Source organism: Stegodyphus dumicola, chromosome 5 (assembly GCF_044657685.1).
Source record: "Stegodyphus dumicola isolate Sdum_Otavi_A_Nest chromosome 5, ASM4465768v1".
Taxonomy (NCBI): domain Eukaryota; kingdom Metazoa; phylum Arthropoda; class Arachnida; order Araneae; family Eresidae; genus Stegodyphus; species Stegodyphus dumicola.
Window position 1 is genome coordinate 21,905,740 of NC_140772.1, and position 25,475 is coordinate 21,931,214.

The 25,475-nt window shown below is 34.6% G+C and overlaps 1 protein-coding gene across 1 annotated transcript in view; it reads left to right on the forward strand.

Moving 5' to 3' along the window:
* The first annotated feature begins 3,950 nt into the window (after nt 1-3,950).
* Nucleotides 3,951-25,475, forward strand: part of LOC118183597 (putative adhesion G protein-coupled receptor E4P) — an 86,259-nt gene continuing 64,734 nt past the window's right edge. Inside the window, exons 1-4 of the mRNA XM_035353194.2 lie at nt 3,951-4,105; nt 11,854-11,963; nt 15,122-15,298; nt 18,745-18,936. Coding sequence (XP_035209085.1) covers nt 11,885-11,963; nt 15,122-15,298; nt 18,745-18,936 — 448 coding nt within the window. The 5' untranslated portion in view covers nt 3,951-4,105; nt 11,854-11,884. The remainder of the gene's footprint in view (nt 4,106-11,853; nt 11,964-15,121; nt 15,299-18,744; nt 18,937-25,475) is intronic.

A 25,475-nucleotide genomic window follows, 5' to 3' on the forward strand; every position in this document is an offset into this window, starting at 1 on the left:
GAGTAGCCGTAGAAAGCTGAAATTTTATATATGGAACTACTATAACATGTAGTTTTGCACCTCCCTTTTTCGTTGCAATCGGCTGCACCAATCGCATATATATGTATGTAATAATAAAATTTCTATAGTCAAGAATACATTTAAAATTCTAACTGTATGTTCTTTTTAATTTAATGGCGATGGTCTCTTATTTGAAAGTACGTGGAATTAAATCCACAGCCCCGTAGTCAAGTTGTTTTTCCCGCCTTTTCTACACGTACAGTTATAGAATGTTCTCGAAATATTTAAAGTGAACTGGATTGGCTGACGAGGCTGACGTCATTTCTTGGAAGCTCCGCCTTTCCAGAGGCTATAAAAGGACTCGCAAAAGAATATCGGGGGCTTTTTCTTAAATGTCACGATGCAGTAAACTTCATGCAAAAAGTTATTAGTAATTCTTTTTATTTACTTCGGATATCTGATTTTGTAACTGCTATTTTCTCCTGAATAATAATAAATGGATCCTGTTTTTTTTTTTTTTAAACTTATCGTCTGATAATTTAAGCTACGACTAAAGCTGTTACATCACAAGGATATATACATATAAAATGTTGAATGATCTTAAATTCACTTAGTTTGAAAACAAGTGTTTCTAATACTTGCGCAATAGCTGCAAAGTAAGATAATAATAATTTATTTACTAAAGAAATATTGATTATATTAACTCTTAATATAAATTTAGTAGAAGTATCAAAAAAGAGGGAACCCATTTGTAGAAAGTTTAATTCCGAAAGTTATGTTTTAAAATAACTTGGATGTAAATTATGAAAAAAAGACGTTTTACGGGGACTTGAATTTAAATCATGAATAACAAAATTTCAAACTTTGAAAAATAAATTAAATTAAAAGCAAATAATTATCGCTATTGATCGGAAATTAGTTGACTTTTCAAGGGGAACAAACCAACTCCTGTTCAATGAAAAATAATAAATGCGAAGATGTTTCGCCTTTTATTCAAGTAAGAATGGTGATGCCAAACTGGCAAATTAAGTTAGGCCAAAATTGTAGTTCCGTGAAGTGATGGGATTTAGAACCAAAGTAGAGTACTAAAGAACTCATTCTGAATGAAGCATTTTCGCTAATACAAGATTCTTTATAAATTTTGAGTGAAAAGCAATTTATGTAGTAAAATTTACAAAATACTTGAGTAAATGTCCCCCGACACCTTCGCTTTTATGCATGTTAATTCAAAACTATTTGTATAAAAATTAAACAATGGTAATCTTAATTGGAATTATGAAATAGAACTCAAAGTAATTGAAATAAACATTAGGAAATTAAGAAACAGAATGCTACTTTTGAACAAAAATATCAAATAATAAAAATTAAAAAATTAATATATATAATAAGAAAAAAATGTGAAATGTACATGAAGATATTAAAGGCCAGAAAATGCATTAATTAACTTATGTTCTTTCTAGTGGGATGTCGGTGAAGTGTTTTCTTCTGTGTCTTACTCAGAAGGGGTGTGTGTCTGAAATTCCGTTATCGGCAGACGGGATACTTTGAATTATTTCAGTCGGCGAAACTTGTGAGAAGTAATTTATGGGACGTGGGAGGGACAAGGAATGCTTGAGGGACGTTTGTTGCGGAGTTCTTATGTGAGTGAAAACGTTTGTTAAAATTTTGAATATACTAACTAGTGAATGGAAATTAATTAATTTCTGGCTAATTGTCGTGTCGGAACGAGGAAGAAAATTAGAAAAGGAAAAAAGTAATTTTCACTGTCAACGAGCTATTTGGCAGACTAAAGATTATGAAATAGACTCATTTTTTTAGTAACAGCATAAAAAATGTCTGAAAACAATTAGCTAATCAATATTTCTTTAGTAAATAATTTATATATACATATATACCGGGTGGCCATAATTAAACTGACAGTGCTCACAGTGTTCTGTAGCGCGATCTATTTGCGAGAATGACGCCACATTTTGTAGGAAGATTAAACAAGACGGGGGACGAAGGATTCCGCGAAAAAAATTAGTTCCAAAAGTCACCGCTAGGGGAATATTTGGCGCTGTGTAGCAGAAAATAGAGTGTTAACAAATGCAAATTAATACGGAATAAAATTTATCGTAGGTCCATTCTTCTATGAGAACATTACCCCGACAGGACCGGAAACCTGTTCTGTTACCGGAGAGAAATATCGCCACATGTTGAACAGCTTTGTCATTCCGGCACTTTAGCAAAGACAATGCTTGGGGAAAATCATTTTCATGCAAGATAGAGCCCCTCCACACGTTGCTGTACGGGTGCAACATATGCTACGACAGAATTCACAACAGAAAGAGTCATTAGCCGCTACTTTGCAACTGCATGGCCACCTCGGTCGCCTGATCTTACCCCATGCGACTTCCATAGCAAGTTGTTAACCTTGTTATGGTTGCTATGGTTACCTTAAGTCCAAGGTCTATCAAGGAGTGGTCCAGGACCTGGCTACGTTGAAGGATAACATATCACGGACTGTACGGGAGATTTCTGCAGACATGTTACTTTCTGCTGTTGTGCATACTGTGCACAGAATGCAATATGTGGTCCACAACAACGGCACCCACATTGAACCTCATTTGAATGCAAAATAAAAGGTAATTTTCGTATCGATTTGCCTTTGTTAACACTCTATTTTCTATTACACAGCGCCAAATATTCCCCTAGCGGTGACTTTTGGAACTAATTTTTTTTGCGGAATCCTTCGTCCCCCGTCTTGTTTAATCTTCCTACAAAATGTGGCGCCATTCTCGAAAATAGATCGCACTACAAAACACTGTGAGCACTGTTAGTTTAATTATGGCCACCCGTTATATTCCCGCTCTGTACATGGCTCAGTGAGCTTAGTTTTTTTATTCTTATTTGTTGGTTAATTGTGCATTTTGTGCTTAAAAGGATTGAATTATGTGTTTTTATGCTTTAGATAATCTGCATGCAATAGTTGTAGAATTATCAACAATTTAAAACTTTAAATGGCGAGTTAAGCCTAAGGAACCTCCATTTGTTTGCATTTGAAACTCCGTTGAATAGTGAATTAAGTCGGTTTCTGCACCCTCAGAGTCTTCGCCGAATGAGACCAAAAGTAAACGTTCAGTTTTGCGCATCGAAAAATCTGCCTTTTTGCCCCTTGGCGAATGCCTTGTTTATGCGTAGAAACTCTTATTATAATTGTAAAAATTGCTTTTTTTAACTGTTTTAACTGTATTTGGTGTTCTATGTTCTTCTTACTTTACAATTTTTAATGAAAATGTTTTGAGATTTTATGTATTTTTGCTTTGCAGTGAAGTGAGAACTGAATTAATTGACTGAGAAATAATGGAATTCGAGAAAATAAGTTTAAATGATATGCAGCAAAAATGTATATAATTTAATAGGCCATACAAGGAAGTCTAGTAGTGTCCAAATCAGATGTCTATTTTTTTTTTTTTTTTTTAAAGAAAAATGTGCGAGAATACTTTATATAGTTACAATGAGAATTAGATAGTTGATATTGCTTGGCTTATTTATGATATTTTGCAAGTTAACACAGTTCTATTCGTGAATATTTATAGATGAGTCACCAACAATTTTGCCAAAGTCGCCAGCGTACAATGTCACAAGTGTAGTGAGAGGTAACTGAAAGTTAATTGTTATATTTCTGGTAGAATAATGTAAATTTATTCCTTTCATTTGCGTTTTATTCAACGATTAATTTCAGCTAAAATTCAAAAGAAACATAGTAAATATTTATTTTATCGTCAACGAAACTGTCATAAAGGCTTTTAAAAATGAAAATGAAGCTCTGCTATCCAAATGTTTTTTCGAAATACCCTTACAATTTACGTGTTTCTCCCAGAAGCATATGAAATCGTTAACAAGTTAAGAGCAGTAAGAATTGCGTGAGCTGAGAGCGTGTATTTCCATGGAGATGTTTCTGTATATTGTAAGCCCATGTAAACAATTTTTCGGACTATCAGTTACCTAGTAAGGGAATCTTCATAAGAATGCGTACTCTCTGGAAACTACTTTTAGAAAAGAGATGAGCTTCTGTATTCTTTTTTGCCACCTAAAGTTTATCCAAACAAGTTGAGTGAAAAAGGTAAGTTCTTTTTTCCAATTCAGAAGCAAACGATTTTGATAAATACCGATAATTTTCTCTGGTATCCATTATTTTAAAAGCTATTCTTTTAGGAATTTAATTTTTTAACTGATGAATAATTATACCTGTATTCGCCTGCAATCGCTGAGAGATTATTTTCACAACATAGTATTTTTAGAAACTTATTTAAAAGTCATATAAATATGAGTTACTATTAAGCGAGTTTTAACGAAATTAGCTTTGAAAATTTTAATTTTGATTAAATTTTACTCATTTTTAATTACGAATTTTGAAATAATCTATTCGAAATTTACGGATATCATTTGGAATTCGATTGAGAAACGCTGGTAATAGTTTATTCATTTAAGAAAGATTCTAAGTAAAGGATTGTATTGAAAAGAAGTTAAAATTTTATTTTTTTTTGAAAGGATAAATGCGATAGAGAGATATTGTTATGTAAGATCAAAAAATTTTATTTAAAAGTTCTTTCAGAAACGGATATAAAACTAATGTTTTTAATACAGAAGAAATTTTAGTCAACAGTTCTTTAAAAAACGAACATTAAATTAATTTTCTTAATAATGACGTCATTACGGAATATACAATTGCTCCCAAAGTTTTTCGTTCAGTTTAAGAATTTTTTGAAAAAGCGTTGTATCCCGGAATTGATTTCGAATATAAAACTCAATATTTTTTCATAGCATCTCTATGTGATTTTTGAATAAAACCAAACTTTTTTTTTTTTTTTTTCCTACGTAATGCTGATTTATTTTCGTTTTCTAGAATTGAAAATGTAAGGAGGTATAGATAAGACACATCACAAAAGTGATCGTACACAGAAATATTTTCCTAAAATTTCATAAATAAATCTTCTTCATAATAATATCTTCAGCCATTTTTTTTATTTTTGCATTTTGGTGACGTTTAAAAAATCATTTGGCTTTATTCTTTGCTTTCTTACTTCGTTATATTTTATTTAATATTTAAAAATGGTTCGAAATTGTAAGAAAACAACGAATATCATTCGAAAATTGAAAATTTTTTCATAAGGGTGGAAAATCGAACCGGGATGTCGCTAAATTAGTAAATTTATTCCCTTATACGGTGCAGTAAGTGATAAAACGTTTAAAAAAGAAAATTGAATCGAAAATAAAATAAGAAAAAATCCCAGGGGCAAAGTTAACGTAAACAGAGATTTATAGTTAGAAAATTTCTGAAAAGTCCACGTTTGTGCTGTAAATATTTCTATGGAATTTACTGAAACATTTCCTACTTCAATTCCCTCCGGAGCTGTTCGACGAGTATTCAGATGAGCTAGATTACATTTATTTACTTTTTAAAATCAGGATAACGATCTTAAGCACACGGCCTTCAACATTCGCCTTCAGTGTGTCTGTTATGGTCCATAAGTTCTGAAAATACCACTTTAGTCACCAGATTTAAACCCGATAGAACACATCTGGAGAGAATTTGAGGTAAAGTACGAATACACAACATCAAAACGGAAACCGTACTAAAAAGCAGTAAATAATAAAAGAATGGAGAAACATTGATGCAGATATTAAAAAAGAAAAAAAAGTTTATTATGTTTATGAGGTATTTCTCCCACTTTCTTAGCAAGCCTTCGTGGTGCGGTGGTCGGCACACTGGGCTGGTATTCCAGAGGTCCGCGGTTCGATTCCTGGCGAAGACTTTGTTAATTTTTCCTTTTGCCTGCTTCCAAAAATACCTGATGACTCTACATGTTCATAAAATAACTAATGTATTTTTCCTAAAAGAAATTTATAGATATCATTAATTTTGTGAGTCACTGTATGTACACCCTTCAAACTACGTAATACCCTGACGTTCGTATTCTGAAGCCAGGTTATAACCATATTAAAAGAAATTCCCAGCCAATTTGAAAAGCTACATTTTTTTAAAATTTTATACTTAATATAGCCCACTACAAAGGATTTTTCAGACTGGCTCGGATAAAGAATTAAAAAAAAATGTTTTGGAATAAAAGTTTCTGGTACAATTTATTATTTGAAATAATAAATATCGTTTGCTACTTTTAAATGTATTCTTCTTTCAAAATATCGCATGTAAATAAGTTGTGGATTGAAGGCCATGTTTTTGTGCTTTCCGAAGAGAAAAACTCCTGTTCCGTAATCCAAAAATGTTGTAAAACACCCGGTATTGAAATTCTGAAGTGCAAAATAAGCAACGTTATTAATCGGAAAGAGAAAAACCGTTAGTCACACTTCTGCATGGAAAGAAGACTCCAAACGAATACCCGAAACAGCTACGTACTGTTTCTAACGTTTTTAAAATTAAGTGGTTGATAAGAACAGAAAAATCCGACCACGCAGAAATCAGTTGAAAAATCTTTAAATAGTTTTGTGGCAACAATAAATAAAATAAAATAATGAAGATTTACGACTTAAAAAATTCTAAATAAACGTAATGTTCACAAGTTTTTGCTGAGGCATCTGGTCAATTAGAACAGTTTGTGGAAACTTGTATGAAAACTGGAAGATAAATGGGAATACATTGTGGCCATTGATGAAGCATGGGATTACATAAATGACTGCAACAAAAAACGTCTATTTATTATCGAAAACGAAGAAAAAATATTGTACAACCTTAGTTCTGTCAATCCAAATGAAGTTTTATAAATAATTTATGATTGTCGGGGGATTTTCTTACAATGGGGAACAAAAAATAAAAAAAGAGTGGAAAAAATTTTTAATATCAATTCAACGTGAAGAGAAAGTTTTACGTCCGATATTTACAGAAGGAGTTCCATTTCTTTATCTCAATTGTTTCCAAAGCGTGAGGCTACATCAGGACAAAGCAACAAGTCGTATTTCGAAAAGTACCAATGCATTCCTTGAAAAAATAAAGACCGATGCAAATATTGCATATATACATTTTCAAAGTATTCTTGTCAAATCCCATGACGTTTCACACTTAGACTCTTGTGCCGATGGTCTCTCGAAAAGAACTCATTCTAAGGGCAAAGCCATCACGACTGATGAACTCTGGAAAGTAGTGGAAGAAGAACGAAAATCAGTGTCCCAGTAAATTTTACGAAAAGCCCTTCTACGAGGGCAATCCCAAAAGAAAGGTCTCCTATTTTTTGGGGACGTACAGAAAGTTTTAATACGGTTGTTGGCAACACTATTGTGAGTGGTGTCTTCTCCGCTACCACATAAGCACGTAGGCGCTTCGCTAGGATGCTCAGTCTTGGCTTGGCAGCCATTCGAAATGGAGCTCCCGATAAACATTGCTGCCAAGTGCGAAGTGCGCGCAGTTATTCGATTTTTGAACGCAAAAGGCGTTAAACCGGTTTAAAATTCATCGCCTATTGACGGAAGTGTATGGACAGTCGTGCATGGATGTCAAAAACGTTCGCAAGTGGTGTAAAGAGTTTACAACCGGTCGTAATGAAATTCATGACGAAGAAAGGAGCGGGAGGCCGTCAATTGCCGACGAGACAATCGCGAAAGTTGAGGAACTCATGGGTAAAGATCGGAGGATCGCTCTGGATGCTCTCTGCATTTTGGTTCCTGAGGTTTCCAGAAACACCATCCACAGGATTTTAACGGAAAAGTTGCAATATTGGAAGGTGTGTGCAAGATGGGTCCCGCGTATGCTGACAGAAGACCACAAACGGCAACGGGTTGATTCATCCCGCGAATTTCTTCGCCGCTATGGAGACGAAAAGAACAACTTCTTGGACTCGATTGACGCTTCCTGAAGGGCATGGCGGCAAGCTGGTATGACATGGGCATTGTAAAACTGCCACAGCGTCTACAAAAATGCATCGACCGAAATGGCGATTATGTTCAAAAATAAAGCATTCTTCAATCTTTAAAGTGATGTAGCAATTATAGAAAATAAACGGTTCTTTGTATATCTAAAAATATAGGAGACCTTTTTTTCGGGATTGCCCTCGTACGATAGAAATCACGATGCAGACTTTTAAACCTGAAGAAAGGCTATCAAATCGAGCATTTAAAAAAATACTTTTTACATTTTAAATATCAATTAAGTAACTCCGAAATCGTTCTAAAGATGTATAAACACCTTATATATAAACCCGCCTGCGCCCCCCACTCCCTCTAGAGGTACAAAAAACTGCTCCTTTAAACGATTAGATCGGAACCGTTTGCTCACTGAAGTGAATCAGTTCTTTTTGACGAACCACCGCTCATTAACAATGATCTTGATTAATGCACTCGGATCAGGCGTGGATTATGAGCGGTGTGCAAAGAAGGGGGGGGGAAAGCAGAAAGAATCGAACAAGGGGTGGGATCGCTGGAATCAACTCGACCAAACAGCCCACTCCTTGGAATGATTTCTTTCAACTATGCTTTTTAGATTGCCTAAAATTCACCTTTCACGCATAAAACAAAAATAAAATTCTGGAATAAAAAAATGCTAAAACTTAAAAAATAATGAAAATTAAACTCAGTGTTGTTAAAGAATACATTATGTTATTACTAAATTGATATTTGTTCTTACTACAAAGCGCTGTATAAAAATAAATTTTTAGATTGGAAGGCAGATCCCAAAGAACAGGAAATTGGCTGCTGACAATACCGGCATTTCCCCCCCTTTCTTTAAATCTAATTTTACAAAATAATACCTAATATCGCTCGTTCTTTTATGCGGTAGGGTGTACATTTTGTTCTGCAACTTTGAAAAATACATTAGATGGAAAAATTTATGTTTTTAAATATATATTAATTCTAAAGAACATTAAGCTCTTGACTACAGGACATTAGTAAAATAAGTAAGTAAATAAATAAATAATTTTTTTTATTTTACATATTTGTTACAATAATATCATATAAAAAAGGTAATACCTAATATACATAGCTATACTATGACACAGTATTCAAAGAATCGAAATGAAAGTCAAAGGAACTCCGAGGAAGCGAAAAGATCAAATAATCAAGACTTCGTAAATGCAGAGTTGCGGCTAGAGCACGAGCGCGGAAGCGATGGAAAAGAGCCAATAATGAAGGCTCCGTAGGAATCAGATCCGCGGCTAAAGAAGGAGCAATAAACACAGCGAATAATCAAGACTCGGAAGAACCAAGATCTGCGACTAAAGAAGCTCTGACAGCTTGGAATTCGAGGAAGAAACTGAGCACCTATAATCTATATACAGTAAGACCCCGCTTAACGCGGGGGATACGTTCCATCAAAGTAGAGCGTAATGCGAAACAGCGCTAAACGAGGCTATCTTTACATGTAAATATTGGGGTTAGGGGAAGATGGATAGGAAATTGGTTAGGTATTAAATTTAAAAAGTATGTTTTTTTAATAAAAATAAAACCAAGCATTTATTTCTTAAAGCCCAAATTAATACCACATTATTATTTCTTGCAAAAATAAAAACAAAATATAAATAACAAAACGAATATTCTTAAAAAAAAAACAAATAAAATTCTCAGTCATATTTAGTTAGCCTTCCGCGTTTTCCGTGTTCTGCCTTTTTGTGACAAAAGCATCTAATGTTGTTTGCCTTTTTCTTTTGCGTTGTTATCTTAAAAGTTCTTCATAAACGGATAGAGCATCTCTAACACCATGCCTTACTTTTGAGTTCCTGTCAAAATTCGGATCATTTTCAATGAATTGATCCATTATTTCAGTTATGGTAGACAAACTCCTTTTTACAAACGCCATCGAAAGTTCTTTTTGCTCTTCTGAATCACAGCTGTCAACATTTTTGTTTTCTTCTTGTTCAGTTAATTACTTGAGCTCATCATTAGAAAGACTAGCCGCTGCTTCTTGAATTATTTCTTCGACATCTTCCACATTTACCCCTTCAAAATATGTCTGTACAATACCGCACCAAACAAGAAATACAAGTACACTCTTTCGGATATGTATTTGAAACCTGTCGCTGCATAATATTTCGGGGAATCCCCGTATGCTGCGAGCGATTTCGTGGAATCCCCGGGTTGAAATAAAAGAGCGCTAAACCGAAACAGCGTTAAGCGGGATCTTATGTACTTCAAACAGATTCTCGCTGAGCCAGATGGGGGAAAAACTCCATCCATTTGCCAACAGGGGTGGTCAGTTTCGCCGAGATGCGTCGGTTTATTTAATGTTTTCTTTTTTTAAATACTAGATGGAACGTAAGCAAACCAAAAGCACACACATATACATCTATAACACGCACATACACTCATAAAAAGGTTAAAGATATTTTCGGTAAATAATAAAGGAAAGGTAAAGGTAAAAGTATGGGGGACACCAACGATGTACCATAGGTCAACTGGTAATGGCTTCCCATACTAACTCTTTGAGAGGAAAAAAAAGGAGGGGGGTAATTGCAAGTTTTATAAGAATTTGCATAGACTGAAGCTTTTCAAAAGGTCTAAAGTTTGCCTATTATGGTACATCGTGCAATTCCACAGTACGTCCCGCATCCAGTATTTATTAAAAATAATGGTGTAGGGCATAAGAAGATTACAAAATAGTAGGAATACAATTTGAGATTCACAAGATAAATTGAAATCTGATTTGGTGCAACAAAAATAGGAAATAAACATAATTAATAAACAAATAAACATAATGAGCTAATTATAATTAGTACTGGCAACACAATGTTAAATGAATTGTTATAATAATGCTAAAGAGGTAGGTGTCCATAGGTTATTTCAGATATATTGGTTTATTGCAGTTTATAAAGTTCACGAGCGGATCCATTTTGTCCATAATCACAGCATGTAAAAGTTCACTAAGTTTAAACTGTATGTGGACTTACACTTGACAGAGATCTAGGCCGTACGAAGAGAGTCGTTGCATAATTTTCTGAAACTTTGGATATTGATGTTTATTTTTAATTAAAAACCTTTGGAATGCCAGGAGGTCAGTTCTTGGGGATTTTATATGAATATTCTCAGTTAAGGGGCATGAGAAAACGTAGTGATCAGGAGTTTCCTGTTCCCCATATATACAGATATCAGAATGTGCCAAATTTCTTGCGTAGAAATATGTGGGGAAGGGTCCATGTCCTGTTATAAAGTAATTTAGGGAAGGATTCGAGTTCAGAGATGCGAAGCTTACATTGGGAATCAAATTATATGTGCGTCTTCCCTGTGGAGCATTGTTCCACAAATCTTGCCAAGATTTTGAAGCTAGTTGGTACTTGAAATTTGAGCGAGGCCACGGAATGATGATTTCAGTACCATCTTGATTAATAGCTGCTTCTTTGGCAAGTTCATCTGCCTGATCATTACCAAAATGGCCACTATGTCCTTTGAAGAATGCTAGTGTTTATATATAAGAGGAATCAAATTTTCGGCACGCTTCCCAACAAGAGCTCTCTGTGAACTGTTAAAGAACTACCGCTCTATTTTTCGCTGGATCGTAGATCACTCGGTAAAGTGAATCAATTCTCTGAATCAGTTCCGGAGCAGATTGTCCCCCATGTCCCCGCCACGTTACGCCACCGACCAGTAGTCTTCTGTGGCATTCATGTAGCATTCAGTTTTTGTGTTCTGAATCCAAGACACACTCCTAGCTGTTTTCAAACCACAAATAACAAAGAATTTTTTTAATGCAATTAAGATGCAATTCTAGTGGTACCTTTAAATATCATTAATTTCCCTATTATTCAAGGCAAAACATTTTAACAGCAAAAAATAAAATAATCAGGAAACAAGAGAGCGTTGAGAATCATACGATAGACTTCCTTCAACAATATGGTATGAATTGGATAATGAAATTTTCTTTCTTTTCAGATTTTACTGCTTAAAGAACTATTAAAACGAAATGAAGTCAGCAAGGTTCGCTTTAATATTTGATATTGGTTTACTTTTCATATCAGCGCGAGCAGTTCAACAAGAAAAAGGTACATATTTTATATTAATAATTTTGAATATTTAAAAGTTGATATCTTCTTTATAGTTTTGTTATCAATTAATCAAAATAATCACAGTATATAAGGTGGTTCAAAACTATGTGCCAAAAATATAAAGGCATGTAGAGGGGACCTAAATAAGCATATTTCGTGTAGGAATGTGGGTGCGATTATGCCCCGTTGAGCCGGTAGACAGCACTGAAGAGTGCGGCGTATAAAAGCGCTGATCTAGCTGGATTCTTCATTTTCCGCACAGATCTCGAGCAGCATGCATCGGTAACCCAATGCGGATCTTGTCGACATGCATTTCATGTAAGAATTGTAAGAATTGGAGGCTCCCTTCAGCCCACCTGGACACGAGTGTCCCCATAGCTCAAAAGAAGGGGCCCCCGTATCTCCACAAACGAGGGCAGCCAGTAACCCAGGCTACCCCAGTGCATTTCATGTATGGGGGGGGTTGTACAAGGAGATGGATTAGCTGCTCAAAGGATGTACAAGAAGCGATTCCGGGAAGGAATCAGCCTGATCATAGAGCATTCGAGCGTGTTCATCGGGAACACGAGTGGATCGTTTTATCTGTGCAGGCGTGATACTGGCATTGGAAGATATCGCAGAATTTCTGTAGTAGAAGAAAGAATACTAAGCATAGTAAGGGATAATCCTTCATCAAGGTTGAGAGCTGTAGGACGTGCGATGGGTATGAGTCATGCAGCTGTTTTGAGGACTTTACATGAAGACGGAATGCATCTGTATCATTTACAGATAGTATAAGCAATGACTCTTGACGATTATCTTCCACGTCTCAACTTTGCCGTTACCTACAGCAGACTGCAGGCAACAAAGCTTTCCCTGCAGAAGTTTTATTCACTGATGAGGCTACCTTTACGCGGTCGGCTATGTTTAACATCCATAATTTTCAGCTGTGGGCTCATGATAACCCACAAGGGGCAATAACACGCGCATACCAAGAAAGTTTTTCCATTAATGTTTGGGCAGGCATTGTGCACAATAACTTAGTAGAATCGTACATTCTATATTGTCGTTTAACTGGAAACCTGAACAGCATCTTCTTGCAGGAGGTCTTACCTGAAATTTTGGTCGAAGTTCCTTCAGCTGTTAGCAGACGAATGTGGTTCGTCGTTTTTCACTCCAAATCTACGAACCCCGTACGAACGAGAAGGAAGAAAATAACGTAACAACTGGCGTCAGAAGAGAAAAAAAGAAATAACGTAACAATATATTTAAGGTTAATATATTAAGGCGATGGAGTTAGAAAATGTTCTTAAATTCTTGATTGAGCTTGAGAGATCTTGAAGGTGTACTTAATTAAAGATGGTCTTGAGTGAAAGCATTAAAATGAGGTAGCAGAAAGGATGGCGTATTAAGTAAGGCAAATGAACAAAGAATAATGTGATTTCAAGTTCCTTTAAGATTATCGATGTTAGCGGAGATATAATTTATTATATTGTGAAGATAAAAACAATTAATTAAAAGATTTTACATTAGGAAGTTAAAAATTGTACTCAGTGACATAATATAGTATTTTAATCTATGTCACTTACAAAAAAAAAAAAAAAAAAAAAATTGGCTGGTGCTCTCTAAAAATCAGCTCCCAGACCGACTGCCTCTGTCGCCTTAGCTTGGAGACTGCTCTTGTTCTTGAAGTTCACTACATGGAGCATGATCTTTATCCTAAATGGCCATTTACATCCAGCTCAAGTCACAAGAGTGACTGACTGGTCCTGTAATTATGTGAAATACTATGAAGACATTTGAAAATCTCAGATTTTAAAACAATAGACATATTTTTCGCTCGCACCAAACTAGACTAGTTGAATAATACTGTTTTCATTGTACGCATAGGCTGGTTTAGTTCTATTTGCAAATTTAATATTATTGAACATATGCGTTTCGCTCTAGAAAGATATATTTTTATTCTTAAGGGGACTCATACACCTTAAAACCCATAAGATCTTCGAATATGTGACTGTTGTAAGAATTGGGATAACTTATTTGTTTTAACAGCAATTACTTTCAACTTTTTACAGCTGACTACATAATATATAGCTGCTTTCTGAAATAGTAATCAGAAAGTTTGTGTTGCCACAAATAGTTTTATAATTTAATCCGCTTTGCGACAAAATTTTTCGTCATGTTTCCACCTTGCGCGCACATTTTAAAACATTCTGTTGCCTAATTTATTTCCATATTTAATATATAGCTTTTATAACATTTGGAAACTACTGTAAACCATAAATTCTAAGAATTTCATGATCAATTTTTATTTTATTTGTAGTTGAGTTTATAAAAAGTATTTTATTAAGAAAATCTGTAATGTTTTCGTGCATAAAATTTTTTAATATTAAAATATTCATCAGATTTTTCGTTCAGTTAGAAAATAGTGCCCATATAAAGAATTCCATCCAATTTCAAGTACGCAACATTAACCATTTTTAAAATATCATGCACTCAAAGTGGAAACTTGACGAAAACGTTTGTCACAAAGTGGACTAAAATACAAAACTATTTGTGGCAACACAAACTTTCCGGTTACTAGTTTCCAAAGCAGCTATATTATATGTAAAAAGTTGGAAGTAATTGCTTTTAAAATAAATAAAATATTCCAGTTCTTGCAACAGTCACATATTCGAAGCTCATAAGGGGTTTAAGGTGTATGAGCCCCCTTAAACTTCCCAACTGATATCAACAAAGAATTCACATCTGCCTAAAGGAATAATGGTCGTTATCCTATTCTGAGAAGATCGACATAATCATAAAAGAAATGGAGGATTTAACTGGATCTGCAGTGCTTAAAAGAAAAGGTCATATTTTGCTCATTGCATTGTCACTTTTCATTTCTAAACAAATTTCTCTAAAAAACGTTTCGAGGAAAAATATTTCTTTTACTAAACATTTTTGGCATCTTAAAGGTTTTAATATATTTCACACATTCTCCAAATTTGATCAAAAGCCTTCTTATGATTTTTCACTGTTGTTTAATTTATGAAAAATAAAATATGAATATAACCTGACAGGATTCTGACCTACAAAAGCATGTTCATGTTTGTAAACATTGGACAACGTGTTTTTTTTTTTATAAAAATTGATAAACATATTTTGTGCTATCATCAGTATTTCTATATCTCTAGTCGATGGTGGTTGGACCAATTGGAGTATAATGTCAGACTCAGACTGTTCAGAACCCTGTGGAGGTGGAGAGCAGACAAGGGTTCGTACGTGCACCAATCCCAAACCTCAGAACGGTGGAGCAGATTGTGAAGGTCCCGACAAAGCCACCGTAAAGTGCAACGAGGAATCTTGTGAAGGTAATAAATATAATTGTTTTATGGCTTTAATATCTTTGTAAATAGTTGTGTGATCCTCCCAAAAGAGAAAAGCGGGGTATATATATATCCCTTGGAGATCTAATCTATTTCCTAGACAGGGCAGATTCCTTTCTACTTCAGAAACAAGATATAGAATTAATTTTATAAAACTGTTTGGTTGCCAGTAATGCAACTTTTATTTTAAAATGATTTTTTGTAGAAATGATGAGCTGTTTCCCAAGACTAAATTTCAATTTAAAATTTCCAATTATAAAGGGTTGGGAGATTTCACTGATGTACGCTGCGCAAAAAAAAAAAAAAAAAAAAAAAAAAAAAGGGACAGTTCTATATTTCCCATTTTACGGGACCGATTGGACGAAATTCAAACTGAATTTTTTATGTTTCGAATGCGTGACTTAGGATACATATTAAATTAATATACAGCATTGTTCGAATATAAGTATTTTGACACAAAATCGGACTTTTTCTAAAATGATATGAAAATCTTTTTCCACATTTCGAATCTACAACTCAAATTGTGTCTAAATATTAAATTTTGTAAAGTTTGGTGCGAAATTTACAGAAAATTTCAAAAATTTATCTTTTTTTTTTAAATTCAAAATTTTAAATCCTTATGCACCACATAGGCTTACGCACCACATAGCTTACAGAGGTAAGTAAAAAACACGAATAAATACAATAACACAAAATAAAATAAACTTACGAATTTTTTTGAGTTTGCGCCAAGGATAATTCCCTTGGCGAACTTCTTAATTTATAGTAACCTATTTTCATTTCCTTTTTCCAGAGTAAACGTGTAGAGACATTAGGTTAATTTTAAAAGCCGGAGATATGAAAAATTAGCAACTGCCTTTGCCGGGAATCGAACCATGGACCTCTGGAATACCGGCCCAGCGTGCAGAACCACTACACCACGAAGGCACGCTAGGAAAGCGGGAGAAATACCTTATAAACGAGCTAAAAAGTTATCGTTAGTTATTTATTTCAAATAATTTTAACAAAGTGCGTAAACCACATTTGGCGTTACTATCGCTTATAACAAATATGCCAAATTTCAAAACGCGCCAATATGTAAATTCACATATATTTTAGGAAATTTTAAATAAAAAACTCTAATTTTTTGCACGTATGCTTAGAAATACATCTACTTTGATGATAAAAATGTTATAGGTTACAATTCAAAATCATTTTCGAACAATTTATAAAAATTATTTAAAAATGGAAATTTTAAAAATAAATCATAAAAAAATGGGTGAATTTTATTTAGAATGAACCTAAATTTCGAAATGTTAAATGAAGAATCAAATAAATTTAATAAAAAAAGAGATATTAATAAATATATATCAAATTCAATCAACATGGAGGAACTCATATTTTAAGAGCTAATTTTTTAAAAACTACTCTTGCGATTTTTGCAAAACTTGGCAGTTTGGCATAATTTGAGTCGTAGAATCGAAATAGGGAAAACAACTGGGATGCCATTTCAAAAAAAGTCCGATTTTGCGTCAAAACACATATATTAGAACAATGCTATATATAAATCTAATATACACTGCTCGACATTGAAAATGCATTACCATGAAGGAGTGGTCAGAAAGTGATGAAATTCGGAAAAAAGACAGAGACAGCCAGCAGCAATAAGTGACCTTTATTTCAAAATGATAGTCAGAATACAGAGCGAGAACGGCGTCGGCTCAGTAGGATAAGCGATAAGCGATAAGCAACGGAGGACGTGGGCACTGTCCCTTTACCAAAAGATTAATCGGTATAGCACCACGTCCACCTATATCTAGAGCCTAAAGAGGAATCACAAGACGCCACGCACCGGGAGCCCAAACCCAAAGCCAAATTCAACCCGAGGGCAGTCCAACAGACCAAATGCCCACGAAAGACAGTCCCAACAACCGCCCAGGCCCCACATTTATTAAATAAAATAACAAAAGCGTGCAGGACCAAAAAGGGCGAGTTTTGACAATAAGCAAAGGATATAGGACCACCGCGGACAGCGATGCACAAAGAAATACGTCTAGGCATAGAGTCAATAAGAGTGTGGATGGTGTCCTGAGGGATGGCTCTCCATTCTCCTTCAACCATTTGCCACAGTTCGTCTTCTGAACGAGGCAAGGGCAGAGTTTGCAAACGGTGTCCAATCACATCCCACACATGTTCGATTGGTGACAGGGCAGGAGAGTACGGTGACCAGGGAAGCATCTGTATACCTTGCAGAGCATGTTGCACTGTGTGGCATATGCCAGCACTGTGTGGTTGGGCGTTATCCTGCTGAAAAATTGCATTAGGCAGCCCCTGAAGGTAAGGGCTTGCCACGTGCCACAGTACATTATCTAAGTATCGTTGGTCCGTCATACTGCCCTAGAGGTGACCTGGAATCGTAGGCAATAGCGCTTCAAACCATTATGCCACGTTGTCGCGCGGTGGGGCGATCCACAGTTACTGCCGGATTAGATCTGTCTCCACGTCGACGCCACACACGTATGCGGCGACTGTCACTGGATAAACAGAAGCGTGACTCATCTGAGAACACGACCTTTCGCCATTCTGTGATCCACATCGCTCCAGTCCATCACCATTCTAAACGTTGGCGTCTATGTCGTGCAGTCAATGGCAGTCTTCTTAACGGACGCCGTGAGTGCAGGCCACGTTCAACCAGTCGACGGGAAATGGTTCTGGTCGACACGGGAACATCCAGGGTATCTTGCATATGCTGGAGAATCGTGCTACAAGTGACTTGCGGGACCGCCACAGCTTGTCGGCGAATGCGTCGATCCACGCGTGCTGACGTCACTCTGGCTGCACCTGCACCCATCCTTCTTCCCACATTTCCTTGTTCCAACCACGCTCTCCATTGCCGATGCACCGTGCTCGCATCCATGTGGGTATCAGCTGCGATTTGACGTAAGGACCAATCCGTCCTTCTCAGTCCGATCACCATACCCCTCGTAAAATCGTATATCTGCTGGAAGTGCCTTCGTTGACGGCGGCCTGGCATTCTCTCCTGATACACGTATCCTCCGGAACAAAAACCAACTTTCTTCAATAATTCGTCTGGCAGAAATAACGACACGAATATTGCCCATTCTGCACGTTCCTTCCCTTATATCTTACTTCACGTGCGTCGGAGAGCTGCGCATTTCACATCATTCGCATGACTCAGTGACGTGCGTCTACTCTAAAATTTGCATAAATTTCTGACCACTCCTTTTTGGTGTTGCATTTTCAATGTCGAGCAGTGTATGTCTTAAGCCGCACTTTCGAGACATGAAAAAAGGCAAGTTCAATTTGGTCATTCTGCTCAGTAGGAGAGATACAGAAATTTGCCCCCCCTTTTTTATCAGTGTACTTGAAATCTTTTCAAGCTCGTATGTGTGGTTCCACGCTGCCTATTGACATACTTGGAATCATTCTAGAAAAGCTGGAGAATTCTGAATGGGAAGAGTGGTCCGAATGCTCCACGACTTGCGGCGTAGGTACCAGAGAGAGAGTCAAAAAATGTGTTAACGGAGAAGACGATGGTTATAAATGCGATAAAATCAAAGACAAATCTCACGAAGTAGAAAAGTGTGAGGAATGGTCTCCTTTCGTAAGAGAAAAATGTCCTGGTAAGTGAAATTTATAATTTATGCACTGGTTTTAGTTTATTATTCTCAAATGCAAATTTTCCCAGGTGAGACTGTTTCACACTGTGAATCAACAAGATAAAATTAGTTTCAAATACGTTACATTTAGATAGATATATGCGTACCACATTTAAATATTCACACAGACAGTTAAGGGAACTCATACACCTTAAGACCCATAAGATGTTCTAATAGGTGACTGTCGCAAGAATTGGAATAACTTATTTATTTTAAAAGCAATTACTACCAACTTTTTACAGCTGACTACATAATATAGCTGCTTTCTGAAATAGTAATCAGAAAGTTTGTGTTGCCACAAATATTTTTATAATTTAATTCGCGTTGTGACAACATTTTTCGTCATGTTTCCACCTTGCGCGCACAGTTTAAAATATTCTGTTTCATAATTTAATTCTATATTTAATATATAGCTTTTATAACATTTGAAAACTACTGTGAACCTAAAATTCTAAAAATTTCATGTTAAATTTTTATTTTATTTGGTGTTGAGTTTATAAAATGTATTTTATTAAAAAAAAAATTGTAATGTTTCCGTCCATAAAATTTTTCAATACTAAAATATTCATCAGATTGTTGGTTCAGTTAGAAAATAATGCCCATATAAAGAATTACATCCAATTTCAAGTACGTACCATTAGCCATTTTTAAAATATCATGCGCGCAAGATAGAAACATGGCGAAATATTTCGTCACAAAAAGGATTAAATTACAAAAATATTTGTGGCAACACAAACTTTCTGGTTACTAGTTTCCAAAGCAGCTATATTATGTAGTCAGCTGTAAAAAGTTGGAAGTAATTGCTTTTAAAATAAATAAAATATCTCAATTCCTGCAACAGTCACATATTCGAAGATCATGAGGGGTTTAAAGTGTATGAGTCCCCTTAACATACAGTGAACTGAGGATATCATGACTACAAAGATTTATTTGACATATATTTCTGAATATTGATTTTTAATTTTTAATTTTTAATTTTTAATTATAACCTTTATGAAAAGAAGTTAACATATAAATTTTTTAAACGGAAAAGCCAATCTAGAAAGCGCAAGAGAGATTGTGAAAATAAAACGTGAATATTCGATACAAATTAGTTATATTAGTGACGTGAAAATTAGGATTAATAAGATAAGTAATAAAAATAAGCCTATTTGTTTATAAATATAAAAAAAAGTCAAAAATAAATTTTTTATATAATTTCGATGCCGCAGTTTCAGTAATATTAATACAAAAATCATCTAAATATGAACCTTCTTATGAATTCAACTCGTACAATTTGCAACAAAAATATATTTTTAAGCTATTACAGGCTACAATATAAGATTAACTTTTTTTTATATAATTGCTTAAATACTTCGAAGTAAATTTATGAAAAAGAAAATCATTTAGGTATATTAAACTGCAAATTATTTATTTTCAGTGCCAGTAACTTATTTTGATTATTTGAATAAAGGAATTGAAATTCATGAATTCGACGCTACGCTTTAAGGATTATGCTTTAAGGAGATAATCATGTTCCTATTGATTATATAATAAAATTAGAAAGTAATCGCTATTTTTTACATGATTATTTTACATATATTCTCAAAGTTGTGTAAAACTGCAAATTTCAGTAGTGATTTGTAAAGTTGAATTCTTAAAAAGTCAGATTTTTGATGTCTTAATCATGCATATGTAATCTCAGTTACGAAGCTGTTAATGGCATCGACAGGAAAGGTGTCTAAATTTATGATGGCATACAATTTTTATGGTGAAACATCATCTACGAGTTGCAATTGTGTGAAGAAAACAAAATTTATGGCTCAGACTTAACACTAGATTTACGGGACCCGTCGTTTTGACGGACTTTTGACTTCATACGCAAAATTACAAAAACTAGTCTTTTCATAGTTTTCTAATTTACGTGACAGTTATCGATGTAATGGAACAACTACATTGCCAAATTTATTTTTTTCTTCAATCCTTTAATTTCAGAACTGTATGATGTGTACTTATATCTAAGAATACCCGTCAAAATGACGGGTAAGCTAGTTTCATTTAGAAAAGAAGAGAAACACGCAAATGTGACAATCAAAATCGCAATAACAACCTTGTATTTAGAGTAAGTATATTAAAACACTCAATCGATTTCGAGGGCAGCTACCTCATCAGGAGAACGAAATTCTTAGAAAGGGGAAAAAAGAAGAAAAATAAAGCATTGGCAAAGGATAACTACTCTTAAAAGTAGTTTCCATTATTTTGGGGAAATGTTTTATGTTTTGTGATTAGAAGGACATCTAAATGATATTCGAGTTTATTCCATGTTTTGTCCAGTATCTTTGCAGAAACTTAGATAGTGTTGCTTTATGATGTATTTCGCACCTCAGTATCCAGAATACGTGTGCAGTACGCTTACTTTTGACATAATTTTGCAGAAAAGCATCTAAATATCTGGTCTGCCTGTAGTAACCACGGAGTTCCACCGCAGCGCCCATTCCATTCATTTGAAAATTTGAGAGTTAAAGTTCATGAACCATTTCTCTTTAATATAACAGGATCTCTTCCCCCCCGGAAAAAAAATTAGCTTGAGTACTTTTAACCGAATTGTCTAACATTTTTCAGCATATGAATGTATGCTTTAGAACAATGGTCCTCAACCTTTTCTGCTCCAATCCCTCCTTACACCATTCCTAGAAGATTATTCCTCCCCCCTCCTTTCCAAATCTCGAAAAATACATATACATTAATTTCGATTAAGATTATTTTATTAGGTATTTTCTCCTTTCTCTCCGCTTCCTTCAACTAAAGGCACATCCGATGCGTAATCGGGAGGCCCGGATTTTGTATCCCTGTGAGGAAATTGTACATTTTTCATGTTTCTGCATCGATATAATCCAACAGCACAACAATTTTGTAAAATGTGTTTTTATAAATCAAACAACAAAAAGATGCAGAAAGTATTGACAAATACCAAACTTTGAATGAAAGTAGTTTCTTATATTTATGAACTAAAACTAAATATGAATTCAGAAGTCAAACAACAAAAATCAGTGTTATATTTTCAAATTTTCACAGGACTAGTTTCGATGGTTTTACCGAACCATCATCCTCAGATGCAAATGTGCAAAAAAATGCTTCTGAATTGATATTTATTTGGCGTGTTACTGTAGCTTAATTAAAAATAAATACTTAAAAGCTAAATGAAAGGGTGACCGCATTCTCTCCTTGAAAGTATGAAATTTCCTCCCAAGGGAAAATTCCCCCCGTTAGAGGTGTGTTGTATTTTAATTATGGCAAAGCACACTAGGGCTATCTGCCTAAGGGAAGGGATGCCTTCGTGGAGGACTTTCTAAGGGAAACTGGCTCGTATACACGTTACACATGGGGAAAACCACGAAAACACGCATGCAGCCAGCCCGTTTGCGGGATTCGATTCTCGGACCGAACTACCAGTGTTCAGCGACTTTACCGCTTGGCCGCTGGTGGGCCTGCCCCCGTTAGAGAGTCTTGCTTTAGATATTACTGTGCACTCTGTAAAGGGTCCGATGATTATTTTAGCTATGTGTTATATGTTGCATCCAATAACATAGAAACATTTTAAAAAGTTTATGACTGATTCTGCGTCATTTCAAAGGCATACTAAATTATGTACATAATTTAAATTAACCTTTATGATGTGATTCTGTATATTAACACCACAGCCATCCGAAGCAAAGGTAAGTTATTTAAAAAGACTCGTTTTTAGCTGCAAATAAGCGAATAACAATTTATATTTTTCTTAATTCGAATACATAGAAACTTAAGCACCTTAAACAATCAATATAAAGATCTGGAGAATTGTTTTTAATGAACATTTAAACGGCACAAAAGACAGACCGCTTCGATACTTTCAAAAACTCTCTCCAAATATAGATTTTTTGTTACGTATATCTGCAAATATAGATTTTTTCCCCTGGATGTGTAAGTTCATAACTGTGCAGAAACTTAAATTAATCAATGTCCTTCAGACCTTGCTAGACTGACAGGCAAGTTATCGCTCTAGTGTGAATTTAAGATGAGACTTGTCTTGAAAGTATTAAGAAGGTTAAAATAATATTTTTATTAATTTCTTTTATCTCTTTAAATTTAACAGAAGTTACCAACTGAGCTTACAAAACAAAATTCCACCACTTGCGAGTATTTAATATATGAACATAAGTTGAAATTTAAACTTAAATAGCGTAGCCGGAGACCAGAGACTATGTTAGTTAAATTTAACCCTCTCACCTGCGTACTTTTTAAAAAAAAATCAAAATAGGTTCAAAAATTGCGTATTTTTTTATTACATATATCAAATCTACATATATTTTAGAGTTAAAATATACAAAAAATCTTTGTAAAAGAGTTTTTTTTTCAATATAGAATTAGTTCCTAGAAAAAGATTGTCAGAATACTGAAATTGAAGAAAAATGATATAAAAGGAAAATTTTGAAAATTTTCATATATAGCATATAGCAAAACATATATGCTATATATTATATATATTAATTTTTTTCAATCAATCAAAATATATATATCAATTTTGCACCACTGTCTAACGTTTTCAATAGAAACTGAATTTTCAGATTCATCACTATCTGCAGAGGAATCTGAGAAATTCTCATCAGTTTCGCTATAACTATCTTCGATATACTTGAAATCAGAGTAAGAACTACTATCAGTGTTCGAAATATCGTCAGGAATATAGGTTATATCACTCGCGAAACGCTTCCTGTCAGACATATTTGAGCTCTGAAAAGCGCGCGCAAAATGCTACATTACGTATTCTTGTATATTTGGCAGAAATGTGAACAACTAACGCCATCTGTTAGCCCACATCTAAATCAACAATTAAACATCACAGAAAAGCCGAAAGGAAACCTTGAACGGGGAAAGAGCGGGTTGCACAGTTAAATAGACTTCAAAAATTCATCCCCGCGGAAATCGGGTTCTAAGTTGCTATTTTCGTTGCCCGTGGGAATCGCGGAATACGCAGCGAGAGGGTTAACAGCAACAACAACAACAACAACAACAACAACAACAACAACAACAAAAAAAAAAAGGTGTACTAAAGCTGACTTAAATATTTTACGGCGCTCTTTAACGTCGGTTAGCAAAATGGCTAAAGCCAGAGTAATCTTTGGAAGAGCTGACAACAGGATTGCGAGCGAGGCTGCTAAATTCTAATCCTAAACTTTCAAACCCCTGATTTAAATACACAACTAATTTACTTTCTGGTGAGAACTATAAAAAGAACTAGTAAAGGTTTAAATCATAATAATTGGTTAATTAACATGAAATCCCTACAGATGTTTAAAAAACACTTACTCCTCTTTTTACTTTCTTGTACGAAGTAAAGGAAGTACTGCAATCGCGAAAAATTTCGGGCATCATATTTCAACGAAAATATCAATTTTGACCGCTATCCAATAAAATTCAACGATGTTTTCGAATGAAATCTCTACGTAATAACAGAATAAAGGACTCTTTTTTACAAAACGAATTGCAAAATGCATTTAAAATGGATTCAAAAAAGATTTTCCCGTGGCGTCTGTACGTACATACTATGTACGTACGTATGTATCTCGCATAACTCGAAAATGAGTAGCCTCAGAAAGTTGAATTTGTGTATAGGTTCTGCTATAACATGTAGTTGTGCACCTCCCTTTTGGTTGCAATCAGCCGCACCAAAAGTACATAAATATAGATGTGCGCCCACTCTGCTACTCGGTTCAGTCAGCTCAGTTTTTTTTTTATTCTTATATGTTGGTAAATTGTAAATTGTTTGCTTTAAAAATGGTTGAATTATGTTGGGCTTATGTTCCGGTTAAGGTTTTTATGCCTTTAATTAATCTATATACAATTATTGTAGAATTATTAATAATGTAAAAGTTGTTCAAGTGCTTCTAGCCGCCTGGCCGAACTGTTGGTTTTTTCACAAAAATTTCAGTTGTAGAATTTTTTTATAAAATGTATTTGGTGTTTTAATATTTTTTTACATTTTGCAATTTTTACTGAAGATATTTTGAGGTTTTATGTATTTTTGCTTTGCCGAGAAGTAAAAAACTGAATTAATTGACTAAGAAACATCTCTAATGAAATTCTAGGAAATGAGTTTAAGTAAAATGCAGAAAAAAATGCGTATAATTTAATAGGGCGTACAAGAAAGTCATTTGGTGTCTGTGTTACGGTGAAACACCGAAATCTGGAGAATGTCATCATTCACATGGTCTCTTGGTGTATGTCCGAAATATATTCCAAATATTCTTATTTCTGACTTACACCGGTCGACATTCACCATGTACTAATGGTGAATGTTGAACATATAACAATATTATATTTTCTTCTCCGTAATTCACTCGCGAATAAACGCACTTGAAACTTGAAATAAGAACTTAAGAACATGAGAACCTAAAACACACAATACATTCAAAATGAGAAAGGAAAATAATAGAAGTTAAAAACTTACTTAATTATACACTACGTTCGTAAATGAGAAAATAAAA